The sequence below is a fragment of the Myripristis murdjan genome, chromosome 8, assembly GCF_902150065.1.
Source record: "Myripristis murdjan chromosome 8, fMyrMur1.1, whole genome shotgun sequence".
In the NCBI taxonomy this organism is placed as follows: Eukaryota; Metazoa; Chordata; class Actinopteri; order Holocentriformes; family Holocentridae; genus Myripristis; species Myripristis murdjan.
Window position 1 is genome coordinate 15,133,461 of NC_043987.1, and position 20,958 is coordinate 15,154,418.

At 41.0% G+C, this 20,958-nt stretch overlaps 1 protein-coding gene across 3 annotated transcripts; it reads right to left on the reverse strand.

The window, feature by feature from the left end:
- Positions 1-75: 75 nt before the first annotated feature.
- On the reverse strand, positions 76-19,285 carry il12rb2l (interleukin 12 receptor, beta 2a, like). 3 transcript variants are annotated; one of them, XM_030057108.1, is made up of 15 exons: positions 19,036-19,285; positions 18,644-18,739; positions 10,137-10,284; positions 9,585-9,730; positions 8,467-8,609; positions 7,177-7,315; positions 5,378-5,454; positions 5,039-5,276; positions 3,683-3,877; positions 3,259-3,366; positions 3,011-3,142; positions 2,332-2,493; positions 2,074-2,107; positions 1,532-1,628; positions 76-547 (listed from the first exon to the last, which is right to left on the reverse strand). In XM_030057108.1, exons 2-15 carry the CDS (start codon positions 18,711-18,713, stop codon positions 191-193), a joined length of 2,046 nt encoding a protein of 681 aa, XP_029912968.1. In that variant the 5' UTR covers positions 18,714-18,739; positions 19,036-19,285; the 3' UTR covers positions 76-190. The 3 variants fall into 3 exon arrangements, with proteins under 3 accessions (XP_029912968.1, XP_029912967.1, XP_029912966.1); XM_030057107.1 differs by having other exon boundaries at positions 2,074-2,149; positions 3,683-3,871; positions 19,036-19,283; XM_030057106.1 differs by having other exon boundaries at positions 2,074-2,149; positions 19,036-19,280.
- Positions 19,286-20,958: the final 1,673 nt, after the last annotated feature.

Consider the following 20,958-nt stretch of genomic DNA (forward strand, 5'->3'; position numbering starts at 1 on the left):
TACTAAAATGTGTCTTTTTCGATATAAAAAAATGTCAATAAAATGATATGACACACACGCATAAAAAAACACAACTCAAGAGAACATATTTTATCGACACAACTCAAGAGAACATATTTTATCGACACATTTTTAAAAAATATAAAGTATAGTTGAGATGAACATACACAGACAACAGGAGGAGTCATCATCAGCCTTCCATTACTTCCAAGGCGGTCGGCATGAAGTGCTTCTCATAACCTGAGATGAACTCATCTTCGTCCGATGAACTCAAGCAATCGTCCCTGCTCTGCTCCTCATCAGAGTCAATCATTTTGCTATAAGCCTCTCTTCCATATTGGTGCCTCCCCTCTGTATCCTCCTCTCTCTCATCTCCTCCTCTGTATGTCTGGGAGTGCTCCTCTCCCTCCAGCTGTCCATCAGAGTGGGAGGCTTCCTCCGGGCAGGGCTTCAACATCTCTGGCGGGATTTCCACAACCTCCAACTGAGAGATCTTGGGATGAGCCTCAAGAATAGGGGTCCAGATCCAAGCCAAGGAGCCGTTAAACTACAGGGACACAATGGTTATGGACATTAAATTGGGAAATTCAATATATATCAATATAAAACTGTGCTACTGTGGAGCAAAAAGAAGAATTGTGAATTTAGCTAGATTTTACTCTGTTGTAGAAATTATGCATGAGACAGCTTACCCATAATAATTTTAACAAGCTGCCTATTTAAAGTATATTATTTGATTCGTACATTGTAATGACAGCATTTTTTTTATTCCTTTACATTACATTAAATAATTCTGCACTGTCAAACCACAGACAATGTATGGAGGGAAATATTTCCTCCACATATAAAAATATGTGAGGCCTCCTGGGGGATGACATGGGATAGATAGATAGATAGATAGATAGATAGATAGATAGATAGATAGATAGATAGATAGATAACCACACACACACACCCTCTATTTGGAATCAAATACAGTGATCATTGTACTGTAAAACATTTAGCCCCATTAACATATTGTCGTGTACCTTGTTTAGGAAGTACTCAGCACTGCCACCAATGGCCAAAAGACTGTACTGCATTCATTTCTGTCTAACGTCAGAGATTGCCATTGGTTCATCTTTCTCTCTCTCTCTATAGGCTGTGATTATTCTTATATGTCATCCATTGTTTTTTATTCTGTCTAATCTATATGTTTTGAATCATGACTCCTATATGGTGGATTGACTTGTATCAAGGCATAAGCATTTTGTTCCATCCCTGATAATAAACCAGTGGCATTTTACACAGTAATCTCAGAAACTCACAACTAATTTCCTCATAGATTTCATTATGGTTATCTGTAAGGCTACATTAGTCAATATGTGATTGTAAATGGGACAAGATGTTGTCAGTGGAAAAGACTGCATTCACAATGGCAGAATAACAGCATTATTCAGGATCAACATTCAGGGAAAATCCTAATTCTGACATTACACACACAATGAATCCAGTGGAGACAAATGGCTCAAAGCGTTACTCAGTGTCTCACCTGGTGCTTCATGTGTCTGAAAATGTGACTGTTGCGTGGGTCTGGCACTTTCTCATTGAGGCACCAAGGCACCAGGGGACAGGCTTCACTCTCCGCCCTACAGGCAGACTCATTAGGGTCACAAAGATAAAGTGGCAGAGGCTCCACACTGGATAAGAATATCTTACAACAGTTTGAAAGAGATCAAGGTATTGACCCAAATATTGTACAGTATGGACTTAAGGTTTTTTCCAACAGTGTTCGTGTTCACATCAACATTTAATTAAACATCACTACTGATGTGGGAATCTTTCTTTCCTAAATGTAGTCAGTAAAAATGTTTTCTCACATTGTAAAAGTGCTTCTGCTGCTGTGAAAGAAGGGTTGACAAAGGACGATAAAGGCACCTGTGGTAGGAATAAGCTACGAACATGAAAAACTTTGTGACACATGATAGATTGATTGTCTGTAGATTGCAGAGAGTTAGGAGAGAAAAGCTTGAAAGACAAAACACAAGTGAAAAACATAACCTGCTAGAGTCTTGTGCAAGAGCGCTCTCTCACCTGAATGAATGAACAGCCACGCCCACCACGCACGCTATAACAACAAATATTACTGTTAGTAACGATGCCACGTAACCTGTGATAGAGAGAGAGGAAAAGAGGCAGATTTACCGTATGATCACGATCTCGTTAATGATTTCTCTAAACCATCATGCACCGTGAAATCCCTTACGTTGTCAGGCTTATCAAAATACACTCTTTATCATAAGCACTTAATATTAAAAAGGATTAGCAAATGGTAAAGACACGGCGCAGTACCAAAAGCCCACTGGACGGCTGTTTGGAACTTCAGAGTGGCGTTTGCTCCAGGCCCGGCCACAGTCACAGCCCTCAGCCACACCTCATACACCCGGCTTGGACTCAGATGCTTCAGCAGAAAAGTCAGATTTCCATGCCGAGGCAAGACACTCACATTGTACACTAGGAGAAAAAAAAGTAAGAGGTTGTGAGAACATTGGGGTTAAGTAATCTAAATATACATCAGCTGACACAGACGGACCAAAACACAGCTAACTATACTATTAATAACTGCTCTGTCCTGAACTGGCACATACAATTGATCTTCAAAAATGATATTTAGCCTATAATTACTAGTCACTGACAGATGTACATCTTTTTCCCTTTCTGTTAAATTTCTATCCTTTCTATTTTTATACATACATACATTCTGATTGACATCTTTGCTAAGTATGATACATTACTCATTTACCAAAAAGTGCCTGTAAAGCCTAAGACATTTTGTCATCTTCAATGTAAGAAAAGCCTTGTGTCTTAGGCCAATGAGAAAAACCTGACATTAGCTGAATATTTAGTCATAAAATGCTCTTTCTTACTAAATATTCTCTCTCCTAAATCTGTTGCAATTAACAACATTTCCTTTAACAATTATTCCACAGGTATTACTGTATATGTATATATTACTGTATATATATAGTACCTTGGCTGTCTATTCCTATTTGGTAGTACAAAATCACTCCTTTCCTCTGAAGCAGTGGAACTGGCTCCCAAAATAGGGTGACATGGGTAGCACCAAAGGTAGACACCTGAAATGAGCGCACTTTGGAAGGGACTGGAAAGTGAATAAAAAAAAAGGGTGACAAGTGAGAGTCAATTTAAACACCAAAAATAAACTAAATCCTTTGAGACGACTGCAAAAGAACAATGGATCCATGCAGAAATACATACCTCCTTGTTGGGAATATCCAATCACAGATGAAAGGTGACGGGGGTTATCGCCGTCGTGGGATAACGTAAACAGTGACACTTGGTAGGCGGTGTACTTCTCAAATTGGCCTGTAGATGGAGACACAGACAGGGGTTAGGGGGCAAAACTGCTGCTGTGCAGATTATAACCTGCACAGGAAAAAGTGCAACTCCTAAAAAGCAAAACTCACACAAAACATTCCTATGAAGCTGCAAAACCCAGTCACTTTTTGCGAACATGGAAAAGAGCATCACGGCTCTAAGCTGTAAACTTAAAAGTGATATTTTTTTGTGACTGTTCTTTAATACTTCCTGATGTTGCTGCATCAGGGGTTTTTCATTTTTACAGCTATTCCATAAAGGGTTAGCTTTACAACTGAAAAGGCACCACCCAAGTCAAACAAACCTTTTACAGTCGCTGTTGTCTGGCTGCTGTTCACTCTCACCCAATCAAATCCCTTGCCTGGAGGAAGTCCTGCCTGCTTGTATTGTACCACATATTCCTTCACATTGTCAGCGAGTTGAGGAGGTGGGTCCCAAGACACGTTGAGGCTCTCTGAATTCATCTCGAGACGAATAGCTTGCTCGTCATTCTCTATACCTTAGCAAGAGATAAATGGCCACGTTACTTCTGCCAAGCCACAAATCAAAGCAGCATCATTTTCCAGGGAGAGAAGAGTCAGTACACTTGATATTTCTCTATACCCTGCACAAATTCATAAAGTAATGAAATACAACAAATATTAAAGGTGCACTATGTAGTTCTGAGACAGAGTTTTTTAAATTATTCTAATAATTTAAATAAATAATTATTTTGGAGCACTGTAAATCAAACAGAAGCCTAGAGGATTATTTTTAATGTAGAAATGTGTGTGTAACCAAAGTTGCAGGCCCAGCTACTGTTAAGAAGAACAGTGAAGTGGTAATTTCGTAATAATGACTCCCAGGGACTCATGCAAGACCCATGTGAGAATAATTAGCTTACATATTTTCTAAACAATACAATGTTGTATTTTTAATATACTATAGATTCCTCCCACACAACTACATACTGCACCTTTAAAGTATTACTACTAAATGTCATGAGTAAATTCTCACCCTTCTCCCCAACTGGCACCACCCCTGTATGTTTAACAAAAACACTGCTGAATACATTTTCGTTGTTAATATATAATGCAAATCGAACCGATAAAGGCCATTTCCACTGCATGATACAAGCTCGACTTGACTCGGCTCTTCTCGCTTTTTTTGGTTTTACCTTCTGGCAAAAGTCGGGCTTAGTAACTGGTACCTAGCACTTTTTTTTTTGGTGCCACCTCCATCAAGGATCCAAGCCGATTCTAAGGTGACTTGAAAACACTGCAGATCAGTGAGAGACTTTGAACAACTCCGTTTCACCACCACCACCAACCGCAAAATACCAAAGAGACTCATGAAATTTGTATCGTAGTTGATGACCTTTCCATGAAAAAAAAAATTACAGTGAATCTCTTAGTTACGCTTATTTTGCTCATGTGAAGCAGCCATTTCGAGTCGGTCTTGCTGATTTTTTGAGAATAAAACAATTGTGTAGGAGGCTGATAGAGACGGGAGGAAAAACTAGTCAACACATCCACTAGCGACCGGCGAGGCTTCACCATGAGGCGGTACAATCTGCAGTGGAAAACAAAATCCAGAGAAGTAAAGAAAGTAGTGCTGAGTAGAGTCCAGTTGAGTCGAGCCGGTACAATGCAGCGGAAAAGGGCGATTAGGTCACCGATACCTGACGCTGGGATAGCTAGATGAGCAGGCGATGTGGCACAATGAGCGTTGTAGGCTGATACAGTCACTGCTGCTACACCCTTTAGAGAGGAGTTGAGGTGGCACTGCAGCTGACCACACACCAACTGGCCGCTTGGCTCAGCCGTGCTAATGTTCACCAGCTCTGATGAGGCATTGCTGTAAGACAGTTTGACTTCATATCCCAGAATGTGACCACGAGCCTGTTTTCTGGGCAGCTTCTACGTGAGACAAGGAGAGGCAGTGGGTAGAATTGGCTGTATCTGAGTAAAGTGGTGATATTCCAATCTGGGAAAAATAAAACTGGGTAATTACTGCATACCTTCCATATCAGGATACATGCATCGATTCCTGAGGACATTCCACAATCCCTCCATACATCAAGCTTCCCAACGGGGACTAGAATAGTGAGGAAAATGAGAGAGAAAAAGAAAAACAGTAAGGCAAAAGGAAACAGAACCAAGAGCAAGTTCATTATCTAGTAACAGCAATACACAGTATAAGAGACATTTATATGGGAGCTAGTTAATATTTAGATTTTTAAAATACTGTACATCTTTATAAAGATGTAGAAATTCCAGGATTACATTTATTTTTCTTTAAATAATATATCAGTAGGATCTCATGTTCAGTGTGTAGATCTTTTCTCCTATTTTTGAAACTTCTCCATGCCACTCCTGACTAAAACTTGGCTTGCTTTACTGTCTTTTTTCCCCTTACCCTCATTTTACAGCTCATAATTGGTTGGTATAACTTGACTGGTGTAACTTTTATTCTAAATGCTTTTTACTGTAATCTTATTTGCCTTGAACCAATGCTCCTAGGCCACTGGTTTTGTAGTTTTGACAGAGATATATGATCAAGCCTGTTCTCATTTAGTAGGGAGGAAAAGCTGCTGAGCACAGGAACAAACTGGTTTTTGCCCATACCCTTTTGTGTTTGATTTTTGCATGATTACATAAATGGTAAAAATGAGACCCTGGAGTGAGAAACATCTTTGTAATCAGGCAACATTTAGAGGCTTTTTTGGGCTCAACAGTCGAAAGCAGCTTGAAATATAGAGAAACTGCAATTACATAAAAATTGTAACCCATCCCCTCCAACCGCTTGCTAATAACAAACAAGGACTGTACCCAGCTCATAGTTTCCAGAGTCAACTCAGAATCAGCATTTCAATACAACAAATCAACGATTTGTTTCTCCAGCTTGCATCATATTTAGTACAACCTATGTTTTGGGAGAAGGCTGCCTTTAAGATAACAGATACAGGGGCTTGTAGTGTTAAAAGGTGGTAGTAAAGCACAGAAAGAGCCCCTCTACGATTAGGGTACACAGAAGTTATACACAGTGAGATGCGGACGCAGCAAACCGGTCAACAAGTTGCTCAAGTGGGGCGAAAATGTTATCTGCGTAGAAATCTTGGACAAAAGCAACACGATTATTGCACCATTTTCAAAAGCGTTGTCAGGTAGGGTAAGAGGGAACAGTGGATTGGCGTGGAGGTAGGGCTGGGTAATAAAATCAATTAAATCAAAAAACAGCTGAATGGAAAAATTGAGATTTTGGTTACGTATGTTAAAACATTATAAAAATAGCTGAGCACTTTGTCAAACAAGCCAAACAATTCACTGATTTACACACAACATGCACCTAAGATTCACATCAGTTAGTAGTTACAGGTAGTGAAAAATGAGAAAATCTAAATTGAAATCATAAATTGTGAGGTGAGTATTTATCTTTGTCGCCGAGCTCTACATGGATGGGGGCCACAGGAGATGTTGGGAACCTGTGATGTTGAAAAAACTGCCACTAATTTTAACACTGTTTAACACTGTTTAACACAGTAGAAATGATGTTCATGTTGCACCTGGGGAGGAGTGAGGCTCAGTGAACAACTATGAAGGTGCGGAGGAGAACAACTCAGTGGGAAACCAGGTCAGGATGTGGTCTGGGGATTCATGCTTGGTCCACAGTAATATCGAGCAGAGATTGTCCACCCAACAGTAAAACTGAAAATTGGGCATGGGGGCAGCCCTATACCAAACACACTGGCACCAGTATGTTTGGTGTAGGGTTGTATAGCAGGGCTGTACTGTATTACTGCCATCAGTGAGGACCCACCTGCCCCTGCAGTCTCCACTCTGTGAACCGCACTCCAGTCACTTATCAGGTGATCCTCACAGGCACAACGAACCTGGAACTCGTACACTGTGTAGGGCTCGGGACTCAAGAAAGTGTATACCCCATGAAATGTATCATTCTGTATAACACAAATAAAAAATAAAGAGATGCAACACATGAGGACACAACCAGTAACTGAAATTTAGGTCATCTGATATATGACAATAACAGGGAGGTATCAGCAATATAGTGTAATTTGCAATATTATCTTATCAAGTTTGTCATGCTCCAGGCAATTCTCCACTTCAGGCTTATTTATTTATTAATTAATTTAGAGCATGAATCTCGAGCGACAAAGCAGTTTGCACTACACTTTCCTTATTACAGAAAAGCTGAGGATCTCATTCCCTGTTTGAGGAGTTTCATTATTCATTATATGGAGGGCATGACAAAAATGACTGCTGGTAAAAATAGCTGTCTACTCAGATTAAAAGTCGTCATGTGCCACATTCCTTTGCATTTCCATGGCATTTATGAATGAATGAACAAATTAATTTATTGACTGATCGAATAGCTTGATTTTTCTAACATGCTGCAGAATTACATGACACCTCGGGGATACAAAATACTGCTTGTGGCAACCAACACTGAGACACATGGTCAGTGTTTTAGTGCCTTTAGATTACAATATGGAATAATTACACTGATATACATGTCAATATATCAACAGTGGCCTTCATGAATATTGGATATCAGGTAGCCAGCCAACCTACACTTTGATGGATGTGATGCAGCGTGTTCGATCATATATTTACAGTAAACTGATCAATATGACACTGGTCATGTATGGGAAATTGTTCAACTGACCTGATTGTAAGGCAACAGTGTGATCAGATTTCATACAATTATGCATGTATTACTATTATTATTGATATTAGTACTAGTAGTAGTTGTTGTATTACTAGAAGCAGTGGTGGTAGTAGAAGTCGTAGTCCAAGTAGTAGTTGTAGTGTTGGGATGCTAAAGTTTTAGCATTCCAGGGTCTAAATAATGCTTCAGATGCTTTTCTATCTTCTCAAGTATCATATTCTGTAGGAAACATGTGCCTCTTGTAGGTTTATTTATCCATACATTTATTTATTTATTTTAAATTTGGCATGAACATGGTGTCAGTTAATGGTCCTCAACACCCCATCTAATACCCCACCCAATACCGAAAACCCCATCCCATACCAATATTTTAGGTCCGTCTCTAAAATTTCGAAACCAAAGCCAAGATTCGTCTCCCACCTCAAGCTGGCTTTGGCCTTCCTCGGCCTGGTGTCGGACCTCACAGAACCCCTCAGAGGTCGCCAGCATTTCACACCGGGACTGCCAGTGAATCTCCAATGGCTCCTGCCCACCGTCTTCGACGATGGGGGTGGGCGAGTTCACTGCAAGGAGAGAGACAGATATTCGAATGAAAATGAGTTACAGAGAGAACATCATCCCAATGAAACTGGAGTTTGAGATAGTAGTAGTCGTGGTAGTAACAGCTAGGTTTGTACTGTACAGCTGTAATGTCAGTTTATTAAAGGTTATATGAAGGTTAAGTATAGCTGGTTCATGTACAAAAGGCCATGGGACCTTTCACTGCAGCATGTGTTGATGTGGCACATGCAGCACTAGCTTGGTAATATTGAGTTTCGTATTCACGTTTATGCCTTCCCGTGGAGTTTCGAGTGTGTGAGTGACTAGTTAAGTTAGGTTTTGTGTAGAGACCAACCATTAGATATCAACTTCCTTTCGGTGTCCATGTTTCCATGTTTGCAGTTCAGGTTTGAGTGTGTGCCCATATGATTGCATGGGTATTTGGTTTCTGTCGTCGGTGAGATAACCACAGGATTGTATACTGTTTGCACTGGCTTTTGGTTCACTGGCCATAAAGCCTGTTGGCTTCTGTGTCCATGAACAGCATACTGTTGTATGGAGCAGTTTAAACTCTTAAGAATATTTCTGTATTTGTGTCCAGTTTGTTAATCCTTATACTTATATAATGTAAGGCTATCACTGCTGTTAATGTGCTGAGGATGCTTGTCATTTATTTAGTTTTTTATTTCCTCTTATTTCAAACCACACTATATTGTTAGTAGTGGTCAGTTTTAAGTAGTGCAGTGTCCCTCACTGTGCTGTGCTGATCATCATCTCAAAGTAAAGAAACATTTCATTCAAACCACAGCCTCTTTACGCCCTGGCAGACACCACAGGACCAACACGCTCTTCTGACAAGCCCTATTGATACAGTCCACCCTAAGATTTCCTATATTAACTGTGAATGTGTGATATATATATAGGGGAATGTAGTGGGTGCAAATTGAGTAAGCTATGGTTGACACTGTTTGGGAAAGGGATGTCCAGGATTGACTCACTGATCTTTGCTGTGTTGAACACAGTTAGAGAAGAGTTGGCAGAGCCGTGCTGGTTCTTAGCCTGGACCCAGACATGAAGGTCAGTGAACCTGTAGAACAGGGGACGAGGGATAGACCCATTCACATTGGTCGCCTCGATCTGCTTTCTAGAGGAGAGGAGAGGAGAGGAGAGGAGAGGAGAGGAGAGGAGAGGAGAAGAAGAGAGAGAAGAGAAGAGAAGAGAAGAGAAGAGAAGAGAAGAGAAGAGAAGAGAAGAGAAGAGAAGAGAAGAGAAGAGAAGAGAAGAGAAGAGGGGTGGGGGGGGAGAAGAGAAGAGAAGAGAAGAGAAGAGAAGAGAAGAGAAGAGAAGAGAAGAGAAGAGAAGAGAAGAGAAGATTACTGTGGTCAGTTAAATAATAGCCCTACAAGAAACTATACGCACACTAAGCGTACTGTTTTTCCCTGGAGCCACACACAAGCAAGAAAACTACCAAAAATCACCCATAATTACTCATAATTATTGCGTTCATAACTGTTTCGTGACTTTTTTGATTAGTATCTGAATTTGTTTACTTGTTGCCCTCTGACTCCCAGTGCAGTGTGTAGGTGGTGGGGGTCTGAGGGTCAGGCCCTGGCTCCCATACACAGTTGATTGCTAGCCATCCATTGTGCTCATCATACGGGATATGGCATTGGGGGGGTGAGGGGGGAGGGGGAGGACCTGTAGAGATGAAGAGAGAGAGAGGGAGAATATGACAGACATTTGCCTATTTAGACTTTCAATAGTTTAAACAGGTAAGAAACAGTGTAAAATCAACTGCCTGCTCATAGAGTTTCAAAAAGCATATGACTCAGTCTGGCATGAAGAACGATTCTGCAGAATGAATCCACTCTTGGAAATAGAAGGGAAAGTAGATTATATTATAAGATTTGTGTAAACAAATAATAAAAATGGCTTTTTTCAGCCAAGACCATAGTATGTGGCAGGGCTGCAGTCTACATCCAGCACAGTTTGATATCAGCTGCCTGGGCTCACGTCAAAATAAAGCAATATTTAACTTATTTAACTTCTCCTTTTTGCAGATGATTTAGCTTTGAGAGCAGAGACAGATCTGCAAAACACGAGCACTGATGGTGACCACAGGAAGACACTAAGGGCTCTAGTTTCGCAGACCTGGCGAGGTGCGGGCGCAGCGCAGCTGCGCTGCGCCAACTGGGTGTGTCCAAGTGGATTTTGCAAGTTTGGCACGCCGTGCGCCTTGGCGCAACTACTGCGCCGTTCCTCCTACCGGCGCAAGGGAGGAGAGAAGGCGTGGTGTGGGTTTGACACAGCCGATTCACTTTAAACCAATCAAATGAGCCCCTGTCCTCGCCTTTAAAATGCGCTGCGCGAAGGCGTAGTGGTAGTCTACACATTTGACATGGATGAAGAGAGCAGCCGCATCACACACGCACTGAGGCCAGTCTTGGATGCTGCAATGTTGCTGGAGCTACCTGCCATCCATCTGTCCACCCATCCATCTAACCACCCATCCATCCATGCATCTATCCTTAAATTTGTCTTCCTGAGTCCCCTGTCTTTCCATTACCTACCTGCCTCGCATCTCTTTTTTCCAGCTCTGTCACCGTCTGTTAAAGTTATTGATTTTTACGAGCAAATATAAATTTTACTGTGAAGCCCCCATTTTTAATGAATGTTTTTACCTCAAAGGATAGTCCTCGCCATATTCATATAAATAGCCTACATGTTTGTTTTGCAACTTTCGACTCCATCACTTACTGATGCAACAACACACTAGAGATTAAAACAAAATCCGGTTCATGAAAGCTTTTACATTCGCTGTTCTAAATGCCCAGTGTCTGGCAAGGAACCGATGCATTTTACATTTTCGATATGTGTGGAATCAGGGTTTCCGTTAGAAAAAATTGGCACAGGACAACGTGACCGGCAGGTTTTCAATTTACCGGACAAATGTTTGAAATTCCGGTCAAATATTATCTGAATTTACTGAGCTTAAAATTATATGCAGGCTATATAAGAATGATATCGAGGCATGTCAATTTATAGCATTTATAGCATAATCTTTTTATTGAAAAGCAGGTTGTATCAAATAAAATTAGTGCCGTCAATTGACTCACGTGCGTAACGTCTAAAATAAATAAATAAATATTGCACAAGCCTGTGCTCTTTTAACATGAACGTTGCATACAATTGCAACTACAATTTGCAAACAAAAAAACTGGCTCATATCATTTTAATAACGCGGCGTGCTGCCAACTTGAAATCAAATAGATGCAATAAAAACTTAATTCATCAGCTGAATTAAAATCAAAAGTCTCAAGTGTCTCTCTGCAACTTGCAATGCGCATCAGTCTTGTGACCTTGTTCTCAGCGACTTCGCTGTGCTGTTTTGATCCGGTTCTGCAGAAAAAAACCCTCTCTCTCCCTCTGGTACACCGGAGACAGGGATCACGCAGTCTATTTTTTTTTTTTAATTATAAATAAAATTACGTGGAAATTGACTGTTTTAATAAAATTCAAATTGTGAATAATTTCACCGGACATTTAAAAATTACCGGACTTTGGCAGATTTTACCAGTCATAGTCCGGTGATTACCAGATAACAAAAACCCAGAGTGGAATATTTAAATATATATGGAAGAAAAACTGTGTAGTTAACAGGGGCAGCGCCAGACACCATGACTGGAAAAAACTCATCACGGTGCTGGATACATTGTTTGACTGACAGGTGATCAGGTTGGGTTTCCATTACGCTGCCAAACGGTGCCAATCTCCTTTGATCTGACATCAGATGTGACGGGACAGTCGATGTGGAGGTACGTTTATGTGCTGACTGAAATAGTAGCATTGAATAGTGGTTTCTGTGGGTATTTATTGCATTGTTACTGTGCCTGACATTCTGGAAACTTGCCTGTGAGGTTGTGGTGACTGTGCGCACTGCCCGCCTGTCAGCCAAACTTCCACTGCGCCAGCCTCGCTGCGCCTTGCGCCGAAAGTAGACGTGGTTTCAGGAGGCGAGCTTTTGGCGCATCTCGGCGAAGCCTTTTGGCACGAAACTGTCACTGCGCCAAGATGAATCTGTCGACACCTCCCCCTGCTGCGCCGCCACTCCCATCTCGGCGCAGATCCGTCTGCGAAACTTGGAAACAGTTCGCCTCGCGCGTTGCGCCTGTCGAAACTAGCTCTGCGCGGGGTGCGCCTCACTGCGCCCACCCTGCGCTGCGCCGGGAAACTAGAGCCCTAAATGAGCTGATGAGATTTTAAAAGAAACTGAAGACTGCAGAAAAAGCACAACCACTTCATCCTTGGAAACAATGTACTTGTGCACAATAAGGTCTCCTGTGCCATTCATAAAAGAACTTGGAAATGTGATCTACCCATAAAAATTTGACAAAAAAATACTGACAGTGACTCGTGGCCTATTGAGGGTGTTTCCCTACCTTCCATATGAAGGGAAAAGAATGAATGAATGAATAATTGGCAGTGTTGTTTTACAACTTTCACTCTGTAGCCATGAAATTTGGGGACAAGAACTATGGGCCTTCAAAAAACATCATTTGCATAAAGAGCTTTGTGTATTGTATGCCTCAGACAATATGAGCAAAGCTAAAGTTTGCTTTCCACTGGCTCTTAGTGACGAAGAAGCGCATTTAAGCTGTAGTCTGACTCAGAATGCAACCACCATGAAGCACAACAAGCTGACTGATCAGATCAGATTGGAGACGGAGGACAGGTTGCTGCGCGCGGGAGTTCCAGAGGAGAGACCCGGCAGGTGCGACGGAACAGAGCACGCGAGGAAAGGAGACGGCTGGCTGGACGCGGTGCTGCGTTTACGGCCCCAAGGAAACTAGAGATCAACTCAGCAATTATGAAACAACGGCACACTAAACTGTTCCAAACTGTGAACCATGCACAAGTGCTATGGAACCCTAAAACAAAGCCAAAGGGAATATTCGGTGGTCATTTAAATATTCGGAGCTTCGTCTCTAAGATCGAACAACTTGAACATTTATTAACAGACTCCAATCTCGATTACCTTTGTCTGAGCGAAAGCTGGCTTACTCCTAATATTCCAACAACTCTATGCAAATTCCCAGGTTATAATGTATACAGACGTGATAGAAGCAAAGGAAAAGGGGGCGGGGTCCTAATTTATGTTAAAGAAAGCATTCAAAGCAAACAAATTGATACAGTGGACAGCACACTGGAGTGTCTAGGGGTTACTATTACTTTATCCCCTGAGATGTCTTTTGATGTATTTGTGCTTTATCGACCACCCACTGTTACAAACTGTTTCTTTGACTCACTATCTGTATTACTGAAAAAACATGTTAGTAAAGAAACCCTCATTATGGGAGATTTTAATCTAAACTGGTTAGACAAAACAAAGAGAAAGAAACTTAAAGACATCACAAACTCCTTTCAGATGGAACAAATGGTGAATAAACCTACGAGAATCACTAAGACCTCCCAAACCCTACTAGACCTGATTTTCACCAATAAAGCAGACAGGATAACAAAGACATACAATTTAATCACTGGACTCTCCGATCACAACTTGACACTTATCGCTAGAAAGCTGACAAAGACATGCTACAGAGTTCAAAACGAGAAGGGAAAGTCTAAGATAATTTTTATCCCTAGGAGGAATCTAGATCTATTTGAGAATGAGATTAAGGAAAGAGACTGGAATGACACTGTGGTAAATAATCATGTGAATATGCATGCGCAGATCTAATATCTGAGATAAGGAATATTCTAAGTAAGTATAGCAAAACGATGACAAAGAGGCCCAACGCTAAACGCCGCCTGCCTTGGTTCAATAGTGAACTATGGGATCTAATGAAAAAACGAGACGCAGCTCTGAAAAAGTCCCTAAAATCTGGAATAGACAAAGTCACGTCAGAACTTAGAAAATCCAAAGCAACTTTTTTCCTTGATATGATTAAACAAGCAAAAGGAAACAGCAAAATGTTATGGAAAAACATAAACAAACTAACAGGAAAGGAAAACCCCAAGTGTGGCAGCATACAGCTAAAATCAAATGGTGTTGTAATAGAAAATAGCCTAGAAGTAGCATCACTTTTTAATAATTATTTCATAAATTCGGTTTCGGAATCTTGGGGGCTCACCCCCAAGACTCAGTGAATGACCAAACAGCTTTAACCCTGACACCCGTATATGAAGCAAAGGTTAACAAAATCCTATCTACCTTGTCAAGTAGCAAGGCAAAGGATATATATGGCCTAGATACAGCGCTACTAAAGAAACAAAAAGACCCTCTAACTCCACCGATGACCCAAATAGTAAACAAATCTATTAATGAGAGTATTTTCCCTAATGTCCTGAAACTTGCCACTATAACCCCTGTACATAAATCAGGAGATAAAAAGGAGATAGGCAACTATAGACCTATAAGCATATTGCCCGCCTTCTCTAAGGTAGTGGAAAAGGTTGTAGCTGAACAACTGATTGCCCATCTTGAGTCAAAGGACTTATTACATCCTATGCAGTTCGGGTTTAGGAAAAAACACTCTACCGAAACAGCTTGCTGCTACTTTATAGAAGTCATCAAAACAAAACTTGACAAAGGAGGGGTGGCTGGAGCAGTTTTCCTCGACCTACGTAAGGCCTTTGATACAGTACAACACAACATTTTACTAAATAAACTAGCAAACTACAACCTCTCTACAACCACACTTAATTGGATGAAGTCCTACCTGAATGGCCGCCAACAATGTGTGCGAATAGGAGACCAAATATCGCCCTTAAAAGCATGCTCAATGGGAGTTCCGCAAGGTTCGATACTAGGACCACTGTTTTTCAGCCTTTATATAAATGACCTCCCCTTAGTCTGTAGAAACACCGATATAATTATGTATGCCGACGATACAGTAATTTTCACACATGGAAAGAACGAAAGGGAAGTTGCAGAGACCCTATCTAAGAAAATGGATAATGTCGCTCAGTGGCTACACAACTCTTGTCTCACCCTTAATGTGAGCAAAACTGTAAGCATGTATTTCACAAACCGTTATGAGTTGAGAGATTGCCCAAATATTTATGTAAATGGGCAAACTATTAAGAATGTACGTGAAATTAAATATTTAGGAGTCACACTTGACCCGACCTTAAGCTTTAAAAAGCACGCAAAAAAACTAGCTAACTCGCTGAAGTTCAACATGGCTAACTACCGACACATAAGGAGTTCTCTGACACTTGAAGCATCAAATACATACCTGAATGTAATGATACTCTCTCACCTTTCTTACTGCATGTCAAGTTGGTCGCAAGCAGGCAAAACAACACAACGATCTCTTGAATCACTATACAAAAACGCCCTCAAAACCCATGATAAGAAATCCCGAAACTATCATCACTGTCATATCCTTGATAAGTATAATATGCTGACTTTTGAAAATTTGATCATGTACTCAAATGTTCGGCTATTGTTTAAGATCATCCATAATGATGCTCCTCCCCCTCTGAGACAGTTTGTGACTCTGAACTCTGAAATAATGACCCGAGCCACTAGATCAACTATTCAGGGGGCGTGCAGGATCCCACAACGTAAGACTGCTTTTGGTAAATCGTCTTTCATCTTCACTGCCATAAAACAGTGGAATAGCCTCCCAACCAAACTCACAACCACAACTTTTTCCCGCTTAACAAAGCAGTGGCTACTGTCACACCAGAGCTGCTCGCACCTGTAGTCGCACCTGCGGCTGTGTGCGTGTGTGTGTGTGTGTGTGTGTGTGGGCACATGCGGGGGGGGATTTTTGGGTTTTAAGGGTCTGAGCTTTGTATTAGCTTTGTAAGTAACTATGGCTGATGGTTTATTAGTTTACAATATTTTAATGATTGTACATTTGTTTGTTCAGGGACTAAGGGTGGAAATTAGCTCTAGGGCTATAGCCTTAGACTTAGACTTAGACTTCTTTTATTGTCATTGCACAAAAAAACACAGCCTTGTACAGTGCATCTCTCCCTTTCGGGTTAATGTCCCCTGTACCTTGTCCCTGTTTTCAAAAATAAATAAATCAAATCAAATCAAATCAAATACTGACCATGAGGAGTAAAGCACCATAGCAAAACTGTACAAGTCGAAGAAGTAAAGCCTAGACATACTTTAGACATGCTGCAGGTTTTATGTGTGTTTGAGGTACAAATAACAAAGATGACTACTGACCTTTCAAAGTACTGCTAAAAATCATCCAGAAAAGATATATTGTATGGTACTGTTTACTTTATTTTATTTTACTTTATTTTATTTGTTGTTGTTGTCTATGTCTGAGCCTACCCTCTCATGTCACTGAATATTAATTGCGCTTTTTAGATCAAGATTAAGACTTTTATTGTCACTGTGCTACCACAATGAGATATCATTTTGGAGCAAGCTTGGGATGCCTAATCACCAATAAGGGCTCAATAAACATATAAAAGTTAAAAAAAAAAAAAAAAGTATACCATTGGGAGTGTAAGATAGATAGATATAGATATAAATACAAAAATCTAAACAGATCATATAACGAATACATTATGTTTTGTTTTAATCCTCTTATGTACTTTGTACTTCTGTTTATGAAAGATGTCATTATAATAACAACAACAACAACAACAACAACAATAATAATTAGTAGTAGTAGTAGTAATGGTAATATTATTGTAGAGAACGGCATGTAAAAATTGTATGCATGTTTAAACTTGCCTTTTCTTGTATGCAGTACATTTAATATTAATTCTTATAATACAATACCTATGACTGTTTTAGAGAAACAGATACGTGCTAATAAAACCCCTGTGACTGTGAAGTGAGAGGAGGGACACAAAGACAGGAACATGAGGAGGAGTTCTGAGAAAGATAGACGCACACCAAGAGAGTGACAAGCCACAACAGACAGACCTACCAGCACACACACGCATGCACACACACACACACGCACGCACACACACACACACACACACACACACACACACGCGCGCGCGCGCACACACACACAGACCTAGGTCACTTTTGGGCACATTAGCCTACACAGACTTAGATTAATTTCCTGGAGACTTACCCTAACCTTAACCATAACCTTAACTGATTGGACAAGCTGTGCCTAATTTACTGGTTTTTAGGCTGAAATTTGTCCCTGAAAGTATGACTATGTCACACACACACACACTCACACACACACACAAACTCATTGCTCTCAGTACCCTTTTACAGCAAACGATCTACACTGCCTTCACCCATTACCGGAAACTTGACACAGTAACAGTCGATGTAATTATTTTAATGGATACACAACGCAAAGCAGTGCCCTGGCACTAACAGGATATGAGCATTTTTATCAGTATGTCTGCACCCTTCCTTTTAAAACTGAAAGGGGTCAGTCTTGCAGCCTGATGCTTTTAGTTTGACCCTTTGAACACAGATTTAACCTTGAATTTCAAGTCGGTTTAACTGGGAGTTAGAAAAAAAATCATATTGCACAAAATGGCACATAGGCTGCATATTTTGTTTCTGTTGCTTTCTGTCACTAAAACTACATCACACTTATGTTGACAGAAATATTCATACCCAACGTGCCATTGTTTTATGGCTACACCATCACATCAAACAGAAAATATCTAGTTGAGCTGTCTTGTGCATCATTTTATGCACATTCTGAGGAGGCTTAATGTGATTCTGCTGTTTTTCTGAATTAGAGAAACAATTAGCCTATCTCAGAATTTTGAGGTAATTACAACACACACACATCACCTATATGTATGTATGTACGTATGTATGTATGTATCTAAGTGAATGAAATATATTTCCTTGTAATTCAGCAGGACATGTCTGGTATATTTGAAAAGGTTGGGATCTGCAGTGGAGTTTAAAACAGTGTCTGGAGAGTGTGAACAAAGACAGCACAGAGATAAAAGAGGTGAGGGGAACATGATGACTCCTTCCTCAGAAGTGACCCAGCCCATGTCTCGAGCAGCCTACAGTTAGCTTTGCAAACACAACCTTCCTGCACAAAACCACAGCGAGAGCAGCTCTCTATCTGTGCATTGCTTCTCTTACCTGGTGGGTGGGCACATGTTGGCAGAACCAGCAAGATGGACAGAAGCCATCTGGTCCCAGGTCTGGCCATTACATTTGGGCCAAGGCATCTAGTACCTGTGGAACACACACACACACACACACACACACAAGTATAAGTTGACAGCCACGTACCGTTCACTGCGCAATATACGCAATAAACAGCATTCCTCGTTATTTCCACAAACACGTGGCAATTCATTTTGTCACCATAAACACTCAGTTATGTGTAATGTTATGTGTAAGTTGTAATTTGAGTCAACGATCCACCTTTCTGCACGCTGAACAGACGGTACACTAACCTGACTTGCTCTACATGTTTGTTTTTTGCTTGTTTGTTTGTTTGTTTGTATGAAAATGTGTAAGTGACTTACCTCATGACGAACTCTCGGAGTGCCTTCTACTGTCCTGTACTGTGCGACCACATCATCGCCCCAGTTTTCAGAGAAAGCCGTTTTCGTGAAGTTTTAAGGGCTGGCGGAGTCGAGCAGCCCGTTAACTTGGGTTTCCTGTCAGAGAATGAGTCCGCCCCTTTCAGGAATTTCCTATGACACACTGGAGGTGCTCCGAGTCCCCCCGCACGCCTGCTCACCGAGGCCGAGGCCGAGGAGCCCGGTCCAACGATGTGAGTGTGTGTCCATCTGAGACATGTGACAGTGTAGCGTTTAACTTTAAAACACACTGCGGAGGAGGCAGCCAGGAGGAGGAAACATGTCGCCGAACCAACGCAGCAAAACAATGCAAGTATTTCTTCAAACCGTACTCAAAACATCACGTGACGTCCTTGATGGGAAGCCAGGTGACAATAAAGCCAATAAACCATCATAGTTACCTCACTGAATAACCACCACACACACACACACACACACACACACACACACACACACACACACACACACACACACACACACACCTTTCCCCAGGGAAATAACGTCTATTTTCTTTTAAAATACATATAATTTGAATATCAATGTAATGTATACCCATGTATTCTTAAACAAACACATTTGGAGGGTAATTAGATAGATAGATAGATAGATAGATAGATAGATAGATAGATAGATAGATGTACTTTATTGATCACAAACTTGGGAAATTCTTGTGTTGCCGCAGCACAAAACTCAACACGAAATAGTAACACTAAGAGAAATATCAGAATCAGAATACTTTATTGATCCCCAGTGGGAAATTACTTTTGTTACAATAACAACTCCCACTCCAAGTGTACAAGTAAAAAGAGCAAATAGTCAAGAAAAATAAAGAAAGGAATATAAATATAAATATAAATATATATAGAATAAAAAATATGTACAAGTGCAAACATGGACAGGAGTTATTGCACTATAGGTTATTCCACATAAGTATGGTATTGAATATGGATTATTGCACAGAGGGAATTTGCACAAGAGTTCGTTTATGGGGCCAGCCCACTGACTCAGAGTGTCTGACACTCAGAGTGAGGAGTTGTACAGTTTGATGGCCACAGGCAGGAATGATTTCCTGTGTCGCTCTGTGATACATCATGGTGCGATCAGTCTGGTGCTGAAAGAACTCCTGTGTCTGACCAACACGTCATGGAGCGGGTTGGACACATTGTCCAGGATGGCTTTCGCCTTGTGAAGCATTCTCCTCTCTAGCACCACTGTCAGAGAGTCCGTCTTCACTCCCACAACGTCGCTGGCCTTGCGGATCAGTCTGTTGAGTCTGTTAGCATCCGCTACCCTCAGCTTGCTGCCCCAGCACACCACAGCATAGAGGATAGCACTGGCTACCACAGACTCATAAAACATCCTGAGCATAGTCCTGCAGATGTTGAAGGACCTCAGCCGCCTCAGAAAAAAGAGGCGGCTCTGGCCCTTCTTGTACAGGACATCAGTGTTCTTCCTCCAGTCCAGTTTATTATCAATGTGAACCCCCAGGTACTTGTAGTCCTCAACAATGTCCACATTGACCCCCTGGATGGAAACAGGGGTCACCAGCACCTTGGTGCTCCTCAGGTCCACCACCAGTTCCTTGGTCTTGGTCTTCAATATATAGCTTAAAAAAAATTAAACACAACAAGTAACAAATACAGTGGACTGGAGCAATTCAAAGAAGTATACTCAGGGGCCACTTTATTAGGTCCACCTGTACAATCTAATACAATACAATACAACTGTTCTGCCATAAAGTTTCTTTTTATGCTGCCTATAATGCTCAGGTTTTCTTTTTGTCACAGCAATAGAGGAGTTTATTCAGTTCTATGTTTAGCATTGAGCTCATAGTTAGTGCTGCTGTTGGACTGGACTGCAGTTTAC

Excerpts from the sequence above, each read along its gene's own strand:
- il12rb2l (XM_030057106.1), bottom strand. The coding sequence starts at position 18,713 with ATGGCCAGACCTGGGACCAGATGGCTTCTGTCCATCTTGCTGGTTCTG. Across the intron at positions 10,285-18,643 it reads AACATGTGCCCACCCACCAG|GTCCTCCCCCTCCCCCCTCA; the intron begins GTAAGAGAAGCA and ends TCATCTCTACAG. Across the intron at positions 2,150-2,331 it reads AGCCGTCCAGTGGGCTTTTG|GTTACGTGGCATCGTTACTA; the intron begins GTACTGCGCCGT and ends TCTCTATCACAG.